General features: G+C 45.7%; 1 protein-coding gene across 9 annotated transcripts; it reads right to left on the reverse strand.

Moving 5' to 3' along the window:
• Positions 1 to 691: 691 nt before the first annotated feature.
• On the reverse strand, positions 692 to 13,295 carry SPP2 (secreted phosphoprotein 2). Of its 9 annotated transcripts, none has more exons than XR_012582022.1 (8): positions 13,136 to 13,295; positions 12,916 to 13,040; positions 11,502 to 11,624; positions 10,326 to 10,436; positions 8,206 to 8,260; positions 6,906 to 7,016; positions 4,237 to 4,782; positions 692 to 963 (listed from the first exon to the last, which is right to left on the reverse strand). XR_012582022.1 is itself a non-coding variant. In XM_074548911.1 (8 exons), the coding sequence occupies exons 1-6, from the start codon at positions 13,242 to 13,244 to the stop codon at positions 6,916 to 6,918; spliced, it is 624 nt and encodes a 207-aa protein (XP_074405012.1). In that variant the 5' UTR covers positions 13,245 to 13,295; the 3' UTR covers positions 2,415 to 3,500; positions 4,162 to 4,194; positions 6,906 to 6,915. The 9 variants fall into 9 exon arrangements, 6 of the variants coding, with proteins under 6 accessions (XP_005496184.2, XP_074405011.1, XP_074405013.1 ...); XR_012582023.1 differs by having other exon boundaries at positions 692 to 966; XR_012582024.1 differs by lacking the exons at positions 692 to 963; positions 4,237 to 4,782 and adding exons at positions 2,415 to 3,500; positions 4,044 to 4,194.
• Between the last annotated feature and the right edge of the window lie 6,767 nt (positions 13,296 to 20,062).

Here is a 20,062-nt window from a genome sequence, read left to right on the forward strand (position 1 = left end):
AGGGATCAGGGTCAGGATCAGGATTGGGATCAGGGTCAGGATCGGAATCAGGATCAGGATTGGGATGAGGGTCAGGATCGGAATCAGGATCAGGATCAGGATTGGGATGAGGGTCAGGATCGGGATCGGGATCAGAATCAGGATCAGGATTGGGATCAGGGTCAGGATTGGGATCAGGATCAGGATTTGGATCAGGATCAGGATCAGGATTGGGATCAGTGTCAGGATCAGGATCAGAATTGGGATGAGGGTCAGGATTGGGATCAGGGTCAGGATTGGGATCAGGATCAGGATTTGGATCAGGATCAGGATCGGGATCAGGAGTGGGATCAGGATAGGGATCAGGATCGGGATCGGGATCAGGATCAGGACTGCTGAGACCTTTCCCAGGTGAGGAACACACCAGACATGTGCTCTAACCTTTTCTTCCAAAAGCCATTAGTACCTGACAATCACCATCATTAGCAGCCCCCAGCTCTCCACATTAGCGACCAAGAACTCATTAAAGCCAAATTCCTGGCGGGCTACAACTCCATCCTCTGGATTTGGAGAAAGGCTTCTCTGTCTGCAGCTGCTGCAGCCGGGAGAGACAGGAATTGAGTGTGGGTGTATTCGTTTGAATAATCAATAATTAGCCGGGAACTTCACAGAAAATTACAAGCAAAGCAGAAAGAAACACAGAACAAACAAATGGAATAATGAGGTTTTAATAGCATCATTATGGGACGGTGGAAACGTCCTGGACACAGCTGAATTGGAGTTCTCCCAGGGATACCTAACACATCAGAAGGGCTGTTGATGGATGAGGGTGTATTTAGCATCTCATGAGCAGAAAGGGAGTTTGGGGAAAGACTCTTACTCCACGGAAGAACAATTTTTTTTCACCAAAAAGGAAAGGCCAAGGCATCAGGTTCTTTCTCCCCATGCTGGATCTTTGAATCTTGACTCTTCTCATTCTCCAATCTGCTTTAAAAACAGAGAGGAAGGAGAAATGTCTGAGAAATTGTCTCAGAGCCATCCTAGGGAAAAGTGTATTCAGCTTCAACAAGTTGCTTATTAATTTGCTTCCCACCCCATAGAATCTGCAAAAAGACACCTGCACATGCAAAACATTTCATATGTGCACAAATGTCGTGGCAGGGGCTAATTAGAGTAAAAAAAAAAGGAATAAAAAGAAGCAGACTGTTAGAAAAATTAACAACAGTGAAAAAAGGGACACAAATCTACACATATTGTCAAGTCTCAAAAGCAGAAATAGTCGAGGCTAGAAGCTGATGTATGGTCTGCCCTGAAATGGACCTGAATGGAGAGTACAGCATTCAGAAGAAATGGGAGATGTGCTTTTCCAAGGGAACATGTGACAGCTTCCCCAGCACCCTAGAGCCCACACTGTGTCTTCAGCAAGTTGGTCACCATGGCAACTTGAGAAATTTTTCTGTGAGACAATTTTGTTAGTAAAATTTTAGAGATTATAGATTCGGGCAAGAAAGGAGAGTCCCCACGTGTGGAAGGGATTAAATATAGTGACTCTCTAAGAACAGCTTGTGCAGGAGCCTGAATCCTGCCTGGAACCAGGCCCAGGCTCAGGCCCAGGCCCAGGCCCAGGCCCAGGCCCAGGCCTGCAGCCCTGGGGATGGGGGATGCCAGCAACAGCCACTGCAATCATTGCTGGGGACCAAGGGACAACAGGAGAAACAGGAACCAGAGGGATCACGGGAAATTCTAGCTCAGTTTAAGGAGAAAGTCTTCCCCCAAGAGGGCTCCTGTGTGTGTGTAGCCCACAGAGGATGAGGGATCTCTATCCCATGGTATGCCAACCTCAGCTACGCACAGCCCTGCTTTGAGAGGGCCCTCCTGACTGTGTCATCCTTTGATGAGCTCATTTCTAAAACCCAGCACTGAGCAATAGGTTGAGAGCCCTTTCTGTCCCTCCAGGGAAGGAAGTCCTGTTGGTTTTCTCCTGGAATTAGACAGAGGGGCCTGTGAAGTGTAAGGGATCATCCAAGCTCCGTGCCCTCCCTAAGCAGGAACAATTTCCTCCATGTGGCTGTGGGTCTAATCCTTCAAAACACATCGAGAAGAGGGGGAGGACAAAGGGCAAGACCAAACTTGCTGCTGCTCACAGCACAGGGAGGCTGTCACAGCAATTCCCTCTCTGCTCCAACACCTCTGCCACGCTCTGACCCCTGCAGCAGGACAGGTCCTGCCTGGCTCTGTTTGCCTCTGAACAGATGACAGCACGCTGTCCCCTGCCACAGCACATCACAGCTGCCAGGTGGCACCAAGGACTTGGCCAGCACGGCCAGGCTCTGTGATAAAACAGCATCCTGACATTTCCCCAAGCACCAAACTGCTCCCAAAGCCCATCCGACACGGAGCTCACACACCCTGCCACAGATCCCACCCTGCAGGGATTCTCCTTCCCTCTGCTGCTTCACTTTTCTTTTTTTTTTTCCTTTTTTTTTCTCCCACAGAAAGCAATAAGCAGCTTTATGAGGACTGTAGAAAGTGGGTGGGTGAGCAGGAGAGGCAAAAACAAAGATATGAGTGTCGCAGACATATTTTCATGTAAAATCCTTCCCTTAAGATTTTTTCTTCCTGAGAAACTGAGAGGCCTCAAAGACAAAATGTAAACAATGATTGTCTGCTGCTGTGAAATGCATCAGGTAAATTTTTGATTAGCCCATCTTGGATGTTTATAATTCATGGCCAATCAAGGCCCAGCTGTCTCGGACAAAGACAGCTGCCTTTTGTTATCATTCCTTCTTTCCTTTCTATTCATAGCCTAGCCTTCTGATGAGAACTTTTTCTTCTATTCTTTTAGTATAGTTTTAATGTAATATATATCATAAAACAATAAATCAAACCTTCTGAAATATGAAGTCAACATCCTCATCTCTTCCCTCATCTAAAAGCCCCCGTGAACACTATCACACATGAGGATATAAAACCACAAATAAAATCAAGCAGCTCCTTAATGAGGGCACTGGTGATTAAAGCTCAGTTTTCCACAGTCTAGGAGAGCTGAGAACCCTGCTCTGCTATTGTATTTACAGGAGACAGATAAACATTCCCATTTCACTCTGAAGGTCAGATCCTGGATTTCTTAGGTGTGAGAACAGGCCCAATGCTGCCTGATACTCTTCCATTAAAAAAAACAGCTCTGATATTTAAGGATGCCACTTCTGCACGTGCAGTGCTGCTAATCAGCTCCTCAGGACTGCCAGCATCGAGCTGTGCCAGGTGACAGAGTCCTCACTCAGGGAGCAATTGTAAGGAAAATACAGAAAACTCAAGGAGGAAATCAGAGCCCCTTGGCTCGGCACTGAAGGAAGCTGATTTCCTGTTAAAAAACCACTTTTTTTGGTGTGATTAACGAGCAAGACACAATCAGCATTCACCATCTACTTGTATTTTGCAAAGACAGGAACTTGCTTCTTGATTTTCCCGTTCAAGGACATGAAGCATTGCTAGAGAGACTCCAGATGTAATTCACGGGTCTGCACAAGAAAAAGCTGCCTTAGGCAGGTGATTTTGGAACAGCAAAGCATCAGGGCCCTTTTGCTCCCTGGGGATTAAGGTGGTGGCAAGTTTGAGGCATTTTTAGGCTCCTCTTTGCAATTCAGAGCAGCATCAAGCAGATTCCAGCTCAGGTTTGTTAACAGGTGATCAGCTCTTGTGCAGCAGCTTTTTCCCCCCTCCCGTCACTCCCTGTGTGCCTGAGCTATTTATGGGACAGGCGGGCCCCAGAGCATGCCACGGGAATTTCACAATCTCCCCAGTTTGGAGATGGACGGGGAAATAAATCCAGAAAATCTGATTAGGACTTGTCACTGAAGTAAGCTCATTAATCATTGATGGAGTTTTTCATATTCAATTTCTAATTCCTGCAGGCACCAGCAGACTGGTGGGTCTGAAGACTGCAGACTTGAAAATGTTCTTTATGTAACAATGGCACTGATTTTATTTTTTCCCCCTCCTGAATATTTAGCACATTCTAATAAATAAAAAGAGCTACAAAGCACCAGTGAGTTCATTTATACCGGCTTCTTGCACAAAGTCAGGCACGGAATTTTCCTGAAATAATTCCTGAAGACAAAAAGATAAGAAGGCCTAGCTCAGAAATGTAAAATCCAGCATGAAAAACTGTCAGCCACTTGCCTGAGCAATTTTTGCAGCAGTCAGTTACCCATTCTGGAGTGTAAAAGAAAAAAAAAATCACATTTCATTCCTTACCTGGACTTGTCTAGCTTTGCCTGTCAGCACCAGGTTCTTTCAGAAAGAGATTAAAGTCTTCTATTATTGAATTGCTATTTCCCCAGCCTCCCCCAAAATCTTCTCAGCTAAGCCAAGCCAGTCGAGCCTACTGCCATTTCAAAACTCAGCACTCATTTCCCATGCCCCCACCAAGCCCTGCATGGCTCATAATAATGCCAGCCAGGATCACACATATGCCAAAACCCAGGAGAAACAGCAGGGAACAACTTTTCCTGGCCTCAGACACATGAAATCTGTTTAATTTTTGGCTTCAAATGAAATCCTCTAATTCTGGATACCAGCAAAATCAGGAAGATTCCTTTCCAGGCTTTGCAACTAATAAGTCAAATTGATAAAAGTAAGAGGAACAAGGGGCTTTGGGGGTAGAGTTGATATTCTCTTTAAATCTCCTGATGTATCTGCCTCTGACACGTCCAAAATCCAGGAAACTCCTCGGAAAAAAACAGCTCCACAGCTGACACATGCATGAAATACAGCTCCATAAATGACACTTGCAACCAATTTCTAAAAGCAAGCAGAAAGTATTAAATTTCAAACTGCTCTGGGTTTCAAGAACCATAAATTTCTCCCCGCTTGCTTCGCACTCTGTTCTCAGGAAGGTTTTACGTCTTGCTTTTGGGTTGGAGATTTGTTAGAAGTTAGGCACAAGAACACAAAGCATTTCTGAGTGCTGCTGAAAGGGGATAGCTGTCCTCCAGAGCCAGAGAATTGAAGATACCTAGATCTGCCCAAAAGGCAAAGAAAAGTCAGAGATTCCTGTAAGAAGACAGGCAATGATTAAAAAGGGCCTATTGGCTTTAGTGGCTCAGGGATAAACCAAAATAGCATATGGATTTAATGAAATGATTCTTACAAACACAGCAGAGAGCCTGGGTTTTCCTTTGATATCTCGTTTCCAGGAGAGCAGGAGGTTTGTCTCCTCCAGCACATCGAGGTTTACCACGGATATGCTTATGAGTAACATGTGTTAGCTTTTGGTGAGTCACCGGTGCTAAATTCCATCTAAAACTGTCTCAGTTTCCAACGCAGCAGGCTGGAGCTGAGCTCCACACGCAGGGAGCACTCAGTTCTGGCAATGCACAGGCACACAGACCTGCTAATGATATGTACCCGAAGAAGCCTTTTTAATCACAAAGACAGAGCACTAAGTAATTTCCTCTCCCCAGCTACTTCAAACCTGCTTAGCACGCCAAAGAATGAGCTCATTCCGTGCTGCTAAAACTCTTTCAAACCACTTCCCTTTAGATTAAGGCACTGAGAGGGCAGGTAAAGCATCAGCAGCAATTAGAGCTGCTCCCACACAGAGCCGCAGAGGCAGGTCAGCAAAGGTGATTTCTGTAGGATAGGCTCTGCCAGCTCCAATAAATCACGGCTGCCTTTCATTAGCATTCCCGTTAATTGTCTCCCAAACATCTCCTTCACGGATGCTCCAAGTGCTTCTCCCCGCCGTGGTTCTCCCAGATCCCTTCAGGTTTTGTTTAAGGAGCTGTGTAGCCCTGGGGCACTTGATTTAGCACAAGGACAGGACCATTCCTCCACATCCCTGCTCTGGATGTGCTCCAGCCCCTCACTGTCCTTGTGTGAAAAATGGGCATTTTATGATTGGCTTTTTGCAAATAATAAAATGAATATTATATGTGTTGTGTTAGAAAGTGATGCTGTATTCATTTTCTTAAGTAGTGTGTTAAATATAGTTTTAGGTTATAACAAAATGTTAAAATAGAAACTATGCTATGTAAGATACTTTTTTTAAGAGAGGAGTGAGGTGCTCACACCAGATAGCAGCCACAGGACACCCAAACTTTCAGAGAAACAGAATTTATTGCTCCATTATCAGAAGAAACGAACTTCTTCCCACCTCGCTCAGCGCTGAAGATGCTGTCAGGATTCAGAGGAAGAAGCTGACACTGACCAGACAGAATCCTGTGTTTGAATGGAATTTATGCACCATGTATGAGGTGTATGAATGTGCAACAGGCTGTTGCATTTAAGGGTTAATCCTCTGTAAACGTGTGTCCTTTTTCAGGCTTATTTTGCCTGAAATGACTGTCCATAACTCTTTGTTCTTATTGTCTCATATTGTCCTAAATTCTAATTGTCCAAATTTTTATTACTCTGATTATATTTCTATTTTTATAACCATTTTATTACTATTAAACTTCTTAAATTTAAAAAATAAGTGATTGGTGTTTTTCAAACTTGTCACAAGGAAAATGGGGGTGAAAAGGCCAGAAGCCTACACTAAACTCAGACTCTGAGTTTACAGAAGGATTTTCCTGCATGCTCTGCACACTGCCTGTACCCCAGGACACGGGTGTATGTTGGAGGATACAGGATGGACAACTCAAAAGTGAGGCACAGCCACGAGCTCTGGAGGTGGGATGTCTTCCAAGGAGCTGAAAGTCCTTCATGCTGAGCAGTCACTTCCCACCCTGCCACAAAACCTGCAGACCCAGGGTATATAAAAAACAACCTTAAGTCTAGCCTAACCTGAATGCCATCACCACTGGTGGTGCAGATCAGAAAGCTGTAGGAGCAGCAAAGTAGGGATGGCCTTTTGCAGCCCCAGTGTTCCTGGAGCTGTAGGTTCTCTGACTCTGCCAGCCCTAACCCTAAGCCACACTCACCCAGGCCAGGTTATTCCATCCTGTCAGGGTTGAAGTAGCTGGGTTTGTTCCAGTCTCCACGGCTGCTGCCTCTTCCCCTTGAAGGGAAGGCTTCAGGAGCAAAGGCATCATCTAAAAAAAGAACGTGGAGAAATCTGTAAGCGTGAGATGCTTTCAGACTTGTGTGGATTGTTGCCCAGAGAAGCTGTGGCTGCCCCTGGATCCCTGCAAGAGTCCAGGGCCAGGTTGGATGGGGCCTGGAGCACCCTGGGATAGTGGAAGCTGTCCCTGCCCACATCAGGGGGTGGAACAGGATGATCTTTCATATCCCTTCCAACCCATACCACTCTGTGATTCTAGAATAGACAATATTCAGCACTGCATTCTGCACTCAAGTAGTGGTTATGAGAGCACAAATCTGGCAACCCAAAAAACAGATAAACCTCAGCATGGCCTGGCTTGGCAGGACAGTGCCCTCCTCGCACCCTAAACTAGACACCCCTCTGCAAGGGAAAGAACAGCTGCCCATGTGTTCAAAATTGCCATGCAAGATGTTTTCCATTCCCATCTGTGTGGCAGATTACCTTTGTCAAGTGGGCAGTTTGCCTTTGAGTGACCACATTCACACCTCCCTCGGGAGGGGACATTGCTGATAACAGACTATTGAATGTCACTGCATGGCTGATAAGAACTAGAACATCCCATTGGGAGATGTGAGCCCAGAGGGAGGAGCCAAGCATTGCTACCCAGATATAATCCAGAGGTGTTTGAGACACCAGCACGGCTTTCTCCACGGGATTCCCTAGAGGAACAGCAGCTGCCTCTCCTTCCACTGCATCTTCAGAGCAAGAATCCATCCTTCTCTACAGATCCCCCTGCTCCAACAGAACCACCCCTGACACTGCAGGAGGGCTGCAGCCACATTTCCAATGGGACTGCCACCAACAGCCTGACCCACAGGGTGTCAGGCTGGGTTCTGACTCTGTCAGTGTTGTTCTAGTGTACTGCATTGCTTATTTTACCCTTTATTTTTTTTTTCTTCCCTATAAAGAACTGTTGTTTCCTGCTCCCATATTTTTGCCTGAGAGCCCCTTAATTTGAAATGTATAGAAATTGGGAGGGGTGTGGAGGGTTTACATTCTCCATTTCAGGGGAGGCTCCTGCCCTCCTTAGCAGACTCCTGTCTTTCCAAACCAAGACACCATAAGCAGGAGCAAACAGTTGATCTTTCACATTGTCCTCTCCCTCAGACAGATGACCTTGAGATGTTCCAAGAGGAGAGCACAGGTCAGGGCATTCCAGCATGGCAGAGCTGCCTTACCTTCCCTGGGAGCGCTGCCCCGCCTGTCAGGGGTCCTTATGGGCACGTGCATCATCTGGAAAATAAAGACATCACTTTAAAAACCTCACCTGGCAAGAAGTCCCACTTCTCCATCCCCTCAGGCACAAGGTGGTCACTAAAATAATTCCAAACCTTATTCTTAATTTTGCTGCTAACAAGATTACTGCTGGTGCTCCTGCAATCCAGGGCTTGCACTCAGGTGTTTATTCTGTGATGCCAGCCTCAGTCAATCACTGTTGCAGACATCTTTTATGGAAAATCCTTTCCTTAGGATTTTTCCTCCTGAGAAGCTGAGAGGCCTCAGGAACAAAATGTAAACAATGGTTATCTGCTGCTGTGGAATGCAACAGGTGGATCTGTGATTGGTCTCATGTGGATGTTTGGAATTAATGGCCAATCACAGCCCAGCTGGCTTAGACTCTCTGTCTGACCCACAAGCCTTTGTTATCATTCTTTTCTATTCTTAGCTCAGCTAGCCTTCTGATGAAACCCTTTCTTCTATTCTTTTAGTATAGTTTTTAATGTAATATATATCATAAAATAATAAATCAAGCCTTCTGAAACATGGAGTCAGATCCTCGTCTCTTCCCTCATCTGAAAACCCCTGTGAACATCATCACAAATCACAATTCCTTCCCCCATCCAAACAGCACCACAGGTGCACCAACACCACCTGAGCCAAGCTGAGATCCCCTGAGCAGAGTCACAGCTCCCCAGCAAGAGCTGCAGTGCACTTGCTGCAGCCCTCTGCAGAGGGAAACACTTTACTTTTCAAGTGCAGTAATTCTCTTTGGCATTTATTCCTTATTAACATTGCAGGAAATATATTCCCCAGCAGGAGTATGACAACGGCACTGAATTTTAAGTGATGGTTAAGGAAGACTTAAGGGGGAAGATGTCTGCTTGTAAAAGCAAGTGTTTGTGCTGAGTGCCCTGTTAAACAATGGTAATGTCACCCCACTGAGGACTGGCTGAACATCCCAGCCTGTGTTACACATTCCAGAGCTCCACATGCAGTCTTTCTGCTCTGCAGAGCCAGGCTTCCTGAGGTGAATGGAGATTTTGAGGAAAAAAAAAGAATAAATGAAGAGCTAATTTGGCAATTCAAGCCAAGGAAAAGTAACAAAGAATCCTATTTGCTTACAAGGTGGCTGGAGAGGAACTTTTCACAAGGGCTTGTAGTGACTGGACAAGGGAGACTGGCCTTAAACTGAAGGAGAGCAGGGTGAGATGGGATACTGGGGAGAAACCCATCTCTGTGAGGGTGGGCAGGCCCTGAGGGTGCCCAGAGAAGCTGTGGCTGCCCCTGGTTCCCTGGAAATGTTCCAGGGAAGGCTGAGCAGGGCTTGGAGCAGCTTGGGATGGTGGAAAGTGTCCCATGGTAGGGACTGGAACTGGATGGACTTTAAGGTCCCTTCCAACCCAAACCATTCTGTGATTCTACAGTTCAACTTCTTCATTTAGCTCTCTGAATTTTCCAAAAATAAAAGCTCTCCATATCCTTGCTTGTTAAATTGTGTACCGTCAAGCACAACACCCACTGTAGAGAGCTGTGTTCTAAGTGCAGACACACAAGTTCAAGAGTCAGTTCATGGATAAAGCGGACCCTGGCACAGTTTGGAAGCAACCAGTAGGAATTCCCAGGTTAGGTCAGCATTGAATAACACCCTCAATGCCAAAAAAGAGCTCAAAAAGGGAACAAAGACCTCAGCAGACCAAATGTCCTTGGGCTGTGCTGTGATGACGTGCTCAGCTGGGAGCTGGTTTGGCAACAGAGCCAGAATCACAGGGTTTTGTGTGTGTGTCCAAGAAGTGCCAGTCACTTTTCCAGGCCCATACTCAAGGAAGGAAGTGCTGGAGATGATAGATGTGCCAGACTGCCATAGAGTGTCATCCTCTCCCAGGCAAGGGCAGAGCCCTCAGCTGATGGAAAGGGAAGAGCCACAGCTGACAGCTGGATTTCAAACTACAGACACTTTCCTGATCCAAACCTTCTCCTGCAACAGCAGCACACACAGACACCTGGACTTCTCTTTAAAAGAGGCTAAGCAGAATTTTCACTCCTTCAGGCCACAAAAATGGGTTTTCCCCTTCCTCACCTCCTCGCTGCTCATGGATTCAGAGCTGAACGCACTGCGATGGCACCTCACGGTGAGGTTGGCAATCAGCCCCCCGGAGACCTCCACAACGCTCCTGCAGGAAGCAGTGGGCTGCAACAGAACAAAACAGAGCCAATCTCACAGAGCAAACATCCAATACCAACCCTCAGTGGTGGTGGGAACCTGCAGAAGGATTTCAGAAACAAATTCCAAGAGAAAGAAGCCCAAGAACAATTATGCAACAACTTGTTATGGCTCCCCAGCTATGTGTTTGTTGTACAAACCTCTGAGCCTGCTCGGGGTAGGAGAAAACCTCCACATCTTTTTCACAGCTCAACACAAAGAGAAGGGCAGCACAGGGCTATGCCAACAGCAGCCCCAGCTCTGGAAGTTAAACTACCCTCAAAGATGTAGTCTCTGCAATCGGACAAAAAACTGCAGCTAAACCCACACTCAAGTTTGGAAAACACATCCTCACACTACCATATTGCCTTAAGAAGAGGAGGATTGTGTCAGTTTAGGATACAGGGATAACACTGCAGCAGCCAACTTTTGAGTTCCTAAAGAAAAAAAACAAAGCAATAACCAAGAACACTGTGTGGTGCCATCTACACACACATGAGCTGCTTAGCTCCAGAGCAGAGCAGAGAGGAGATTAGGCCCAAGGAACTGTGCACAGAGAAGTCCCAAGTCTGTGCACAGACTCAAAGACAATGTATTTCCACCAAAGCTGGTGATTTAAGACTCAGAGGAGAGCAAGAGCTGTGTCAAGAGCCTTTTTATTTCAGGCTGAGAGTGAAAAATCCAGAAGAGATCATCACTGTGAGCACAGAGGGGGGATCTGCATGACATGTAAGGTAACCCTTCATGTGGTGCCCAGATAGGTGAAAGTGAAACATCAGATCTTAACTTAGAGAATAAGCCATTCCTTTGAGTATTTTGCCCCAAAAGCACACATACCTTTACCACACACTGCTCCCAGACACAAATCCTCTTTTCAGCTCCCTGCCCTCCCCATGGAGCAGGCAGAAGATCTTCCCACCACTGACCCTTCCCACTCCACGCTGCAGCTTGTACCAAAAGCAGCCAGCCATTCCTCGCTTCTCAGCACCAGCAGCACTGCAGCCCTTCCCCTGCATGGAGGGGAGGGTTCCCAGTGCCAGCAGGAGCACCTACCACGAAGGGGCCACTTTTGAAGTCACAGGTGGAGGGGTCTCTCCCCGAAGCTTTGGCGCACACGGTCTCGCGGATGCTGAAGCGCAGATCTAACCCGTAAGTGTCGCTGTCCCACGTGTCCACCTGGTGAGAGCAGGATCAACACAACACAGAATTAGTTCTTTTGGATTATTCCTTTATTTTTTTCTCATAGTCCAATCAATGCTTTAGTGCCACCCTGATTTTTTAAGATTTTCTACGCCTTCTGAGGTTTACATTTTTGTAACGAACTTTCTCACGCACTTTCTGTAAATAACTTGTTGTTTTGCATTCTTTTATGGTGGAGGAGAAATTTAATGGACAGTTGGTCTGTCCAGTGTCATTGGAGAGGTGGCACTTTCACCCTCCAATCCACTGTCACTTCTGGAAATCTATAAATGTTGGAGTCAGAAAATAAACTCCTTTTTACCTTGAGAACAGCAGCGTGTCCGCATCATGTTATTTTGTGTCTTACAGTGACACTTTAGCTCAAGATGGGAGACTTAAAAAGAAAATTTTAAAAAGCAATGCCCCAAAAAACCCCTCAACAAACAACAAATTCCCACTACTTTCAAATACTTGGGGGTTTTAATCCAAATTGTATAAATCCATATGTCATCTTGACATTCATTCTTGCAGAGACTTGATACAGGCCACCTTTAGGAACATAAAGGTTCTGAGGGTCTTCAGGAGCACGGACATCATAACTTTGAATTAATAGGTTTTAATAGAAAGGAAGGTTCTGAAGGTGTTCAGGAGCATGGACATTATAACTTTGAATTAATAAGTTTTAACAGAAAGGAAAGTTCATGAGCATGGACATCATAACTTTGAATTAAGAAGTTTGCACTCCTTAACTTGGAGAGTATCCGGTGTAATTCTGAGCACCACAAATTAAAACAGATAGGGGTTTCTTGCTTGCACTTAGTCTCTAGCAGATTTAAACCAGAATTGGTGCATAGAGACAGACGACATAAATAAAGATGAGAGAAAGAATCCCGAATTGTAGGGGCATTTAACCAGCGAAGAGCTTCAGATAAGCCACGGTGCTTGATGCCCAAAGCAAAGCAGTTTGCTGGAAGTATTTAAAAACATCACTTTTCAACAAAATCCTACAAGACAACCCTCAAGGACTAGGCAGGAAAAACTAGGCATGAAAAACCACTCTAGGCATGAAAAATCTGAATTCCTAATGTATCTTAATTACAAACTTACATACAAAAGATATTTAGGTTCCTGAAGCTGTAAGTTCAGAAAATGGCCCAAACTGCTGCTCTTTCAAGCAGCATCAGCCAACTCCAACTAAAACCTGAGTTTCCAGGACTTACTGAAAAGGAGTTTTCCATCCCAGGAAAGCTCATTTCAGGTAAAGGATCTCTGTTGTCTCCGTACTTACTCCCATGACTCGGCTTCTCACAACACCATACAGGTTTCTGCTCCATGACTGGGAATTGATCCGGGCAATGGAAGCATTGAGAGCCTCCTCTGTGACAGGCAGGTCGTAGTCATACACTGGGAACCCTGAGAGGGACACACAGTTCCATCAGAAGTCCATTGCAGGATTATACTTTTCCCCCCAAAACCACCCTAAAAAGGAGGACAAGGCTCCAACTTACCTGAACATGAGAAAACACTCAAAGTGAGGAGAAAAATTATGATCCTCATTGTGGGTCTTCCAAAAATCCTCCAGGCTTTTTCCTTTCCAAGCAAGGATTCCCAGTGCATATCCCTCTGTCTTTATATAAATGCAGCCTGACCTTCCCACAGAGTCCAAGCTGTGCTCCAAACATTGCCCTTTAAACAGAATTGATCCAAGAGTAAATATTTGTTGTCAGCTTTTCTCCATTTAGCAGTAATTCTCTGATAATCGATGGGCTGCAGGGCCTTTTTCCCACGACTGAATTCTCCTCTGGAAAGCACTGAATTCCTGATATGTTTGTAGCCAAGGGCTACTTGAATCCAGTTATTTTTTTCTCTTTTAGCCACCAGTTTTCCATGGGGTGAGCCAACTCTGTCCTTAGCACTGGACCCAGGACATTCATGTCTTGGCAGCACCTGGGAGCACTTCCAAGTTGGCATTGCCTGAGGATTCCCCAGCACCAGAGGGGAATTCAGCCACGAGAAACTGCCACCGTCACCCTGCAGACCAAAGGACCCATGAGAATCTTTCTAAACACCAGGCACATGGCAGATCACTGGGACACGCAGTTTCAGCCCAAAAGTTAATGGGACTTTTGGAAAATTATATTGGAAACTGCAGCTTTCAAGCAAACTCACCTGTTGCTGCCTGTTCACAAGGCAGAGGTGGGCGTAACGATGTCCATTCTGAAGGGAAAATGAGTGAAAATATGTGAAAATAGTGAAAATACGAAATATTTTAATTAAAATATATAGATAGATATAGATATAGATATAGATATAGATATAGATATAGATATAGATATAGATATAGATATAGATATAGATCTATTTTGAAATTTTAAAATATAAATAATTTTTAGTATATCTATACATTTTAAAATATATTTATAAAATAATGAAAATAATGAAAATATGAAAATGAAAAATGTGGGAATGTATGGGAAAATATGGGAAAATGAGCAAAAATATAGGAAAATATAGGGAAAATATGGGGAAATATAGGAAAAATGAAATATTGTAATTAAAAAGATATAACTATAACTATAACTAAAATTAAAATGTAAATTTAAAATTTTAAAGTATAAATCAATTTAAAATATAGATGAATTTTAAAATATATTTATAAAATAGTGAAAAATAGTGAAAATATGAAAATATTCTTCCATATGAACAAAATTCCTCCATTAACCTTCAAATTGCAGCTCTTGAATTCTGCGGCATGGGGCCATTTTAAGAACTCCCCAAACAGAAGAACTTGCAGGAGACTCAAATTTGATAAGAAAAAGCATAAAGTTCCTCTTGCTTGTAAGCAAAAAGGAAAAGGCGTGGGCACTACTTGACAGCCAGGTTGGATTTCAGCATTGGGAATGGGGTCAAATACGCTGATTGAAACTTTTCCCAGCCAAAAGCCAGAGCCTCTCTCTGCATACATTCTCCTTGTTCCCTGCAGCTGAAGATGTTCTCTCCTAGCTCTTGGACTGTGGGAAATGGATTTGTAGAGAGTTCTCAACAGTGTGCATCCGTATGCAAATTTTGATTAAAATGCTGACTTAGAAATGCCATGGGATAGGACAGATATTGTTGAGAGAGAAATGGAGCTAGAAACAAGTTTCAAAGGATGCCCTTGCAAATAAGACTGGAGAAATAGAACTGTGAAAAATGCAATGTAGTGGGACCCACAAGGGGTAATTTTTGACGATTGGTTTTAAGGCATTTACAGCATGGTGTATGCAAAAGCTGATAGGCCAAGAAATGCTTATAATGCATTGTAATTAGGAAATAGTTGGCTTCTGATTGTGATGGCGTGAGTTATAACATCATTATAACATTACAGAATCACAGAATAAAGGGGTTGGAAGAGACCTCCAAGATCATTGAGTCCAGCCTATGCCCTAATATCTCAACTAGACCATAGCACCAAGTGCCATGTCCAGTTTTTTTTAAACATATCCAGAGATGGTGATTCCACCACCTCCCTGGGAAGAGCATTCCAGTACTTTATTATTCTTCCTATTCTTTTAATTGTCTCACCCTTCACATAAGACTGAAAATGGAATAAAAGTCTTTAAAACACCTCTCAGTTGCCCCATCTCTGGGTCAGAAAAGGGAATTGTCTGACACTGGACACCCTCACCTGTAGCCAGGAATGTTCTGCTGTGTCTGTGGCCGTGTCAGAGCACCACAATGCTAAGGGTTTAAAGTGAGCTGGAGACTCTCAGGAACAGCCTTTTGTGCCCTGCCCAGCTTTTCTGCTGCCAGAGACAAGACCAGGCTGCCTCAGGTCAAGGGAAAGCCTCCAGGTGAGCTCTTTGACCCCCTTCTGCCGTGGTTTCTCTACAATCAGAGGCAATGATGAATAAAGTTCATTCTGATATATATGATAAAAAAAAATGTTGATAAATGGTAATAATTTTCATTCACCAGTGTCTGCATTTGAGCTGATCCAATGTTCTAATATTTTTATATTATTTTTTCTGTGTTGCGATGTTTTCTGTGGCTCAAATGTCATTTGGAAGAAGGAGTGGGTTTTTTTTGCTATTGAAGATGGGTCATAGAGTTGATTAAAGTATTTTGACTCCTGAATGTTAATCAAAGAAATGTGTTTTGATTTTTTTGCATTCATCCATCTCATTTAAAGCAATATCTCAGGTTCCTTCCTTATGAAAGGTTGGGAATTAGAGACAGAAAGATCCAAACTCAACACAGTTTTTGTCAGAAATAAGTGTGTGCTGAGATTGTGACAGATCAGGGAGTGTTTTCCTTTCAGTGTTTTCCTTTCTCCCCACATTCCTTGCCAAAGAGGTGCCTGGGAGGCAGTAGCATTATGTGTTCTGCCTCCCATCTCAGTTCTGGGATGGATGTTTGCACTTCTTTGTGCACTGCTGTTCCAGAAACTGAGGAAGGAATTCTGCCCAGTGGAATGAGACCACTCAAACAGAAAGGCCTTGGCATTCAGAGGCCCGAGATCCTTGTTTTTCACCTTGCTGCAGTGATCTGGATAACACTTAGCTTTGCACTTCATCCCTAAAAAGGCAACCATTTGCCTTTTGTATGCTGGGACCAGTTAATATATCACTAGAAGGTGAATATGTAAAATTCCTTCCCAACCACTGAGGCACAGTGTTGTAGCCAGTGCAAGAGTAAATTTAAATACTGAGCCAACTGCAGAGTTTAAAGACTGTCCTCTTAGAGCAAATCTTATAAAGTGCTGCCAGCAGGATGGTAGCAATGCTGAGTGGGACTTGAAAACTGTTTGATGAAATCCGAGTTGCTCTGCAGAGCCCTGGCTTTACAGCATCTGGACAAGAGATGTTTGCTATTCCAGCTCCCTGAATCTCTGATTTCAGTATATTTAAGCAGTGGAACCAATTTTACATTTTTGCACTCAAGTTCTGGGTTTCTTGGAGGTCTAAGCCTTTCTCCACATTTTCTTTGTGCCCAGCTTCCAGCACCTGCTGAAAAGGACTCTGCTGGGAAGCACCAGGTAGGGAGTGGTGCCTTGGCACACAGAGAAGTGATGAAACTGAAAAGAGATGGAGAATCGGCAGTTTCAGGAGCAAACTTGGACTCTGCCACCAGCAATTTCCAGAAGCCAAGGCAGCTTGGGGCAGAGGGAGGGAGTTGTATCCGATTTAATCTACACACCAAACAGGCATTGGTTAAGTAAGAAATGAGGAAATTAAAGTGCCTCTCTTAGATGACTATTTTCAGACTCCTTTCACTCCCAGCAATCAAGTCAGTTCTGTTCCCAGACAACTGGAACAACAGTTTCTTTTTATGAGTGAAATTTTGGTAATTACAAGACATATTTTCCTTTTAAATGTAAATCATCCAGCATCATCACATGCCTGTATGCTGAAAACAGTCAAAACAGCATTCCAGGCACTGAGGAGCTATTCCTGATCTTTTGTTTCCTGGACATTCAGATGACAGATAAAAATTAATGGTGTCCTTTCTGATAGAAGAAAAAACAAGTAAATTCACAGCAGTTTTTCCTTAGCTTTTGTGGTGTGCCATTAGCAAAACTAAAAGGTCTCTGAGAAGTTCTTCACCATGGGCATGGCAAAACAGAACACAGGGAATGACTTCCCACTGCCAGAGACCAGGATTAGATGGGATACTGGGAAGAAATTTGTCCCTGTGAGGGTGGTGAGGCCCTGGCACAGGGTGCCCAGAGAAGCTGTGGCTGCTCCATCCTGGGAAGTGTTCCAGGGCAGGTTGGATGGGGCTTGGAGAAACCTAGGAGAGTGGAAGTTGTCCCTGCCCATGGCAGGGGAGATCAGAAGGAGATGGGCCTTCAGATCCCTTTCAACCCAAAGTGTTCTATGATTCTCTGAGTCACTTCACCATACCTGCAGAAGACTTAACGTTGACATCAGCTGGTAGAGGTAGGAGAAAGGCTTCTAAACTTTGCTCAGACTAACAGAGGATTTGGGACCCGATTCATAATTCACAGACACAACAGTCTCAGCTTTGATTCTATTCCTATGTCATCTGTGTGTCCCTTGAGATATTGGCAGAAATTCATACAGCCCATGCAGGCACTGCCTGTGGGCTGCCGAATATTCTCCAGCCCTTGACCTCCTGGGAGGGAGAAGAAGCCTTTGAGATTCCAGCTTCTCTAACTGCTCACACACTGTCCTAAGCAACACACTGTCCTCTGCCACACATTTAAGTCATATGAGGAGAGGCTGAGGGAGCTGGGCAGGGGCTCAGCCTGGAGCAAAGGAGGCTCAGGGGGCCCTTGTGGCTCTGCACAGCTCCTGACAGGAGGGGACAGCCGGGGGGTCGGGCTGTGCTCCAGGGAACAGGGACAGGAGCAGAGGGAACGGCCTCAGGCTGGGCCAGGGCAGCCTCAGGGTGGGCACAGCAGGAATTTCTCCATGGAAAGGGGGAGTCAGGCTTTGGAATGCACTGCCCAGGGTGGTGTGGAGTCCCCATCCCAGGAGATGTCCAAGGAAAACTTGGATGTAGCACTCAGTGCCCTGGGCTGGGGACAAGGTGGGCATCAGGCACAGGTTGGACACAAAGGTCTTGGAGACCTTTTCCAAGAAGAACTAAAATGATTCTGTCATTCTATGCAGTGTCTGATCCTATTGGCAGTTCAGGTCCAATGGACACAAACTCAACCTCCACAACTCCTACTGGTGTTGCAGGAGATGGACTTTCAGAGTGAAGCAACAAAAAAAAAAAACAGGGTAAAGCAAACAAAACCACGTTAACACATCCCAGATGGATATTCTGAAACATCACAGCCTGCAGCAGAATCTCAGAGGCCTCACTTCATTGCTTTCAGCCTTTGAAACTTCAAATATTTGACGTTCCAGAGGCCTTCCTGTGCCTGTCAGAAAGAAAAGACCTTACAGGGTCATTGGCACAACATTGTAACTGATGCAAGGCAAATATTTCCTAGAGACCCAAACAGTCGTGAAAAGTCACAGGGCTATGTGAACATTTCTGCGATTCTTAAATACCAAAGTTGTCATTTTCATCCATTTCAGAGTCTCTGAACAGTCACACAAGGGTTTAGTTTTAAACACTACAGAAAAACACCCTGGTGTTGAGCTGTACCTTTACATTGGCATATACTCCTAATGATTACTTTAGGCAGGAGCAGCAAACCCAACAATGAGCCAAAGAGGTGATTCCTGTCTTCTCATGTGCTGCACAGCACTAACTGGGAATTCAAGAATGGATTCAGGAGCCTCAGGGTGCACAGGAAGCCCCAAAGGCTTCGGGATGCTGAAATGGACCAGCCTGCTGTTTGTGCCTGGGCTGCACAGGCTGAGCTCCATCTGGATGGTCTAACAAAGGCTGAATGGACATACCATGGCCCACTGGAGACTCCAAATCCTGTGAGCTACACAATTCAGTTGTAACCAGCTGAATTTTTCATGTTAGCTTGAAATGCAAAAGAGGAAAAGGTAAACATGGAAAAGTGTTCTTCCAGTTCTAGTGACAGCTGTGCCTGCACAGCACCTGTGCCCACGGCAGGGTGGTGGTGGGAACCGCATGATCTTTGTGATACTTTGCAAGGCAAAGTGTTCTGGCATTCTGTGATTGCCCAAGTGGAGACGAAAACTGAGCCATGGAAGTCCCAGCTTTTCTCCAGTGCCTCCTTTGTTCCAGTCAAGTCCAGGATTTCGTTTCAGAGCTGACGCATGTGTCGTTAAGGTGTCTGCATGGAGGAGAGGGAGGGCAGGTGCATGGCAGGGCTGGTGCCCCATCAGAGTGTGTCTCTGTCCATGGCACCAATGGCGCTGCCTTGGGACGCTGCCTGTGGGAGGCGAGTCTGCCCTCAAGCTTGGCAATGGAAGTCAGTCAGGGGCACAGGCAGAAGGTGAAGCAGCCAAGCGTTGCTGTGAGGATGGCAAATCAGGAGAGAGCCATTGTGGCCAACTCTGCTGAGCCTTTTGCCAAAGCAGGGGCCATTGTTGCCCCGGGCTCCCCCCGTCTGGCATCTCGGCGGGTGCGGACGCCTGGCCGAGCAGGTGCCGTCGTTCGGGTGCTGCTGTTGCTGAGCCCGCTCTGGTGCTGTTTCTGCGGGGCCCAGAGCCGCCGGGGCAGCAGCCACTCCACAGCCCTGCTGGAGGAGACGCGGCCGCCCTCCCCATGGTGGCAGCAGCTCTGCGGGCCCAGAGCTCTGGGTCAGGGGGGCCTCGGTCACGGCACCGTGGCCTGGGCAGCCGCCAGGGCCCGGCATTGCCGCCAGCCCTGCCTCTGCCCCTGCCCTTTATTGGCAGCACCCAGTGGCCGTGCCCTGGCAGCAGCCCCCTGATGTCCCTGTGCCCAGCCAGCCCAGCCTGGGCACCTCAGGGGTGCCCCCACCCTCCTGCTGAGGCCCGGCCTCGAGGGCTTCTGCCGCAGGCCTGGGAGACGCTCTGGGCAAGCGCCAGAGCAGC

Source organism: Zonotrichia albicollis, chromosome 10 (assembly GCF_047830755.1).
Source record: "Zonotrichia albicollis isolate bZonAlb1 chromosome 10, bZonAlb1.hap1, whole genome shotgun sequence".
Lineage (NCBI taxonomy): Eukaryota > Metazoa > Chordata > Aves > Passeriformes > Passerellidae > Zonotrichia > Zonotrichia albicollis.

Coding starts and splice junctions, on each gene's coding strand:
- SPP2 (XM_005496127.3), bottom strand. CDS start 13,244: ATGCACTGGGAATCCTTGCTTGGAAAGGAAAAAGCCTGGAGGATTTTT. Junction 13,041..13,135: donor GAGTGTTTTCTCATGTTCAG/GTAAGTTGGAGC, acceptor TGTCCCTCTCAG/GGTTCCCAGTGTATGACTAC. Junction 11,625..12,915: donor TGAGAAGCCGAGTCATGGGA/GTAAGTACGGAG, acceptor TGCTCTCACCAG/GTGGACACGTGGGACAGCGA.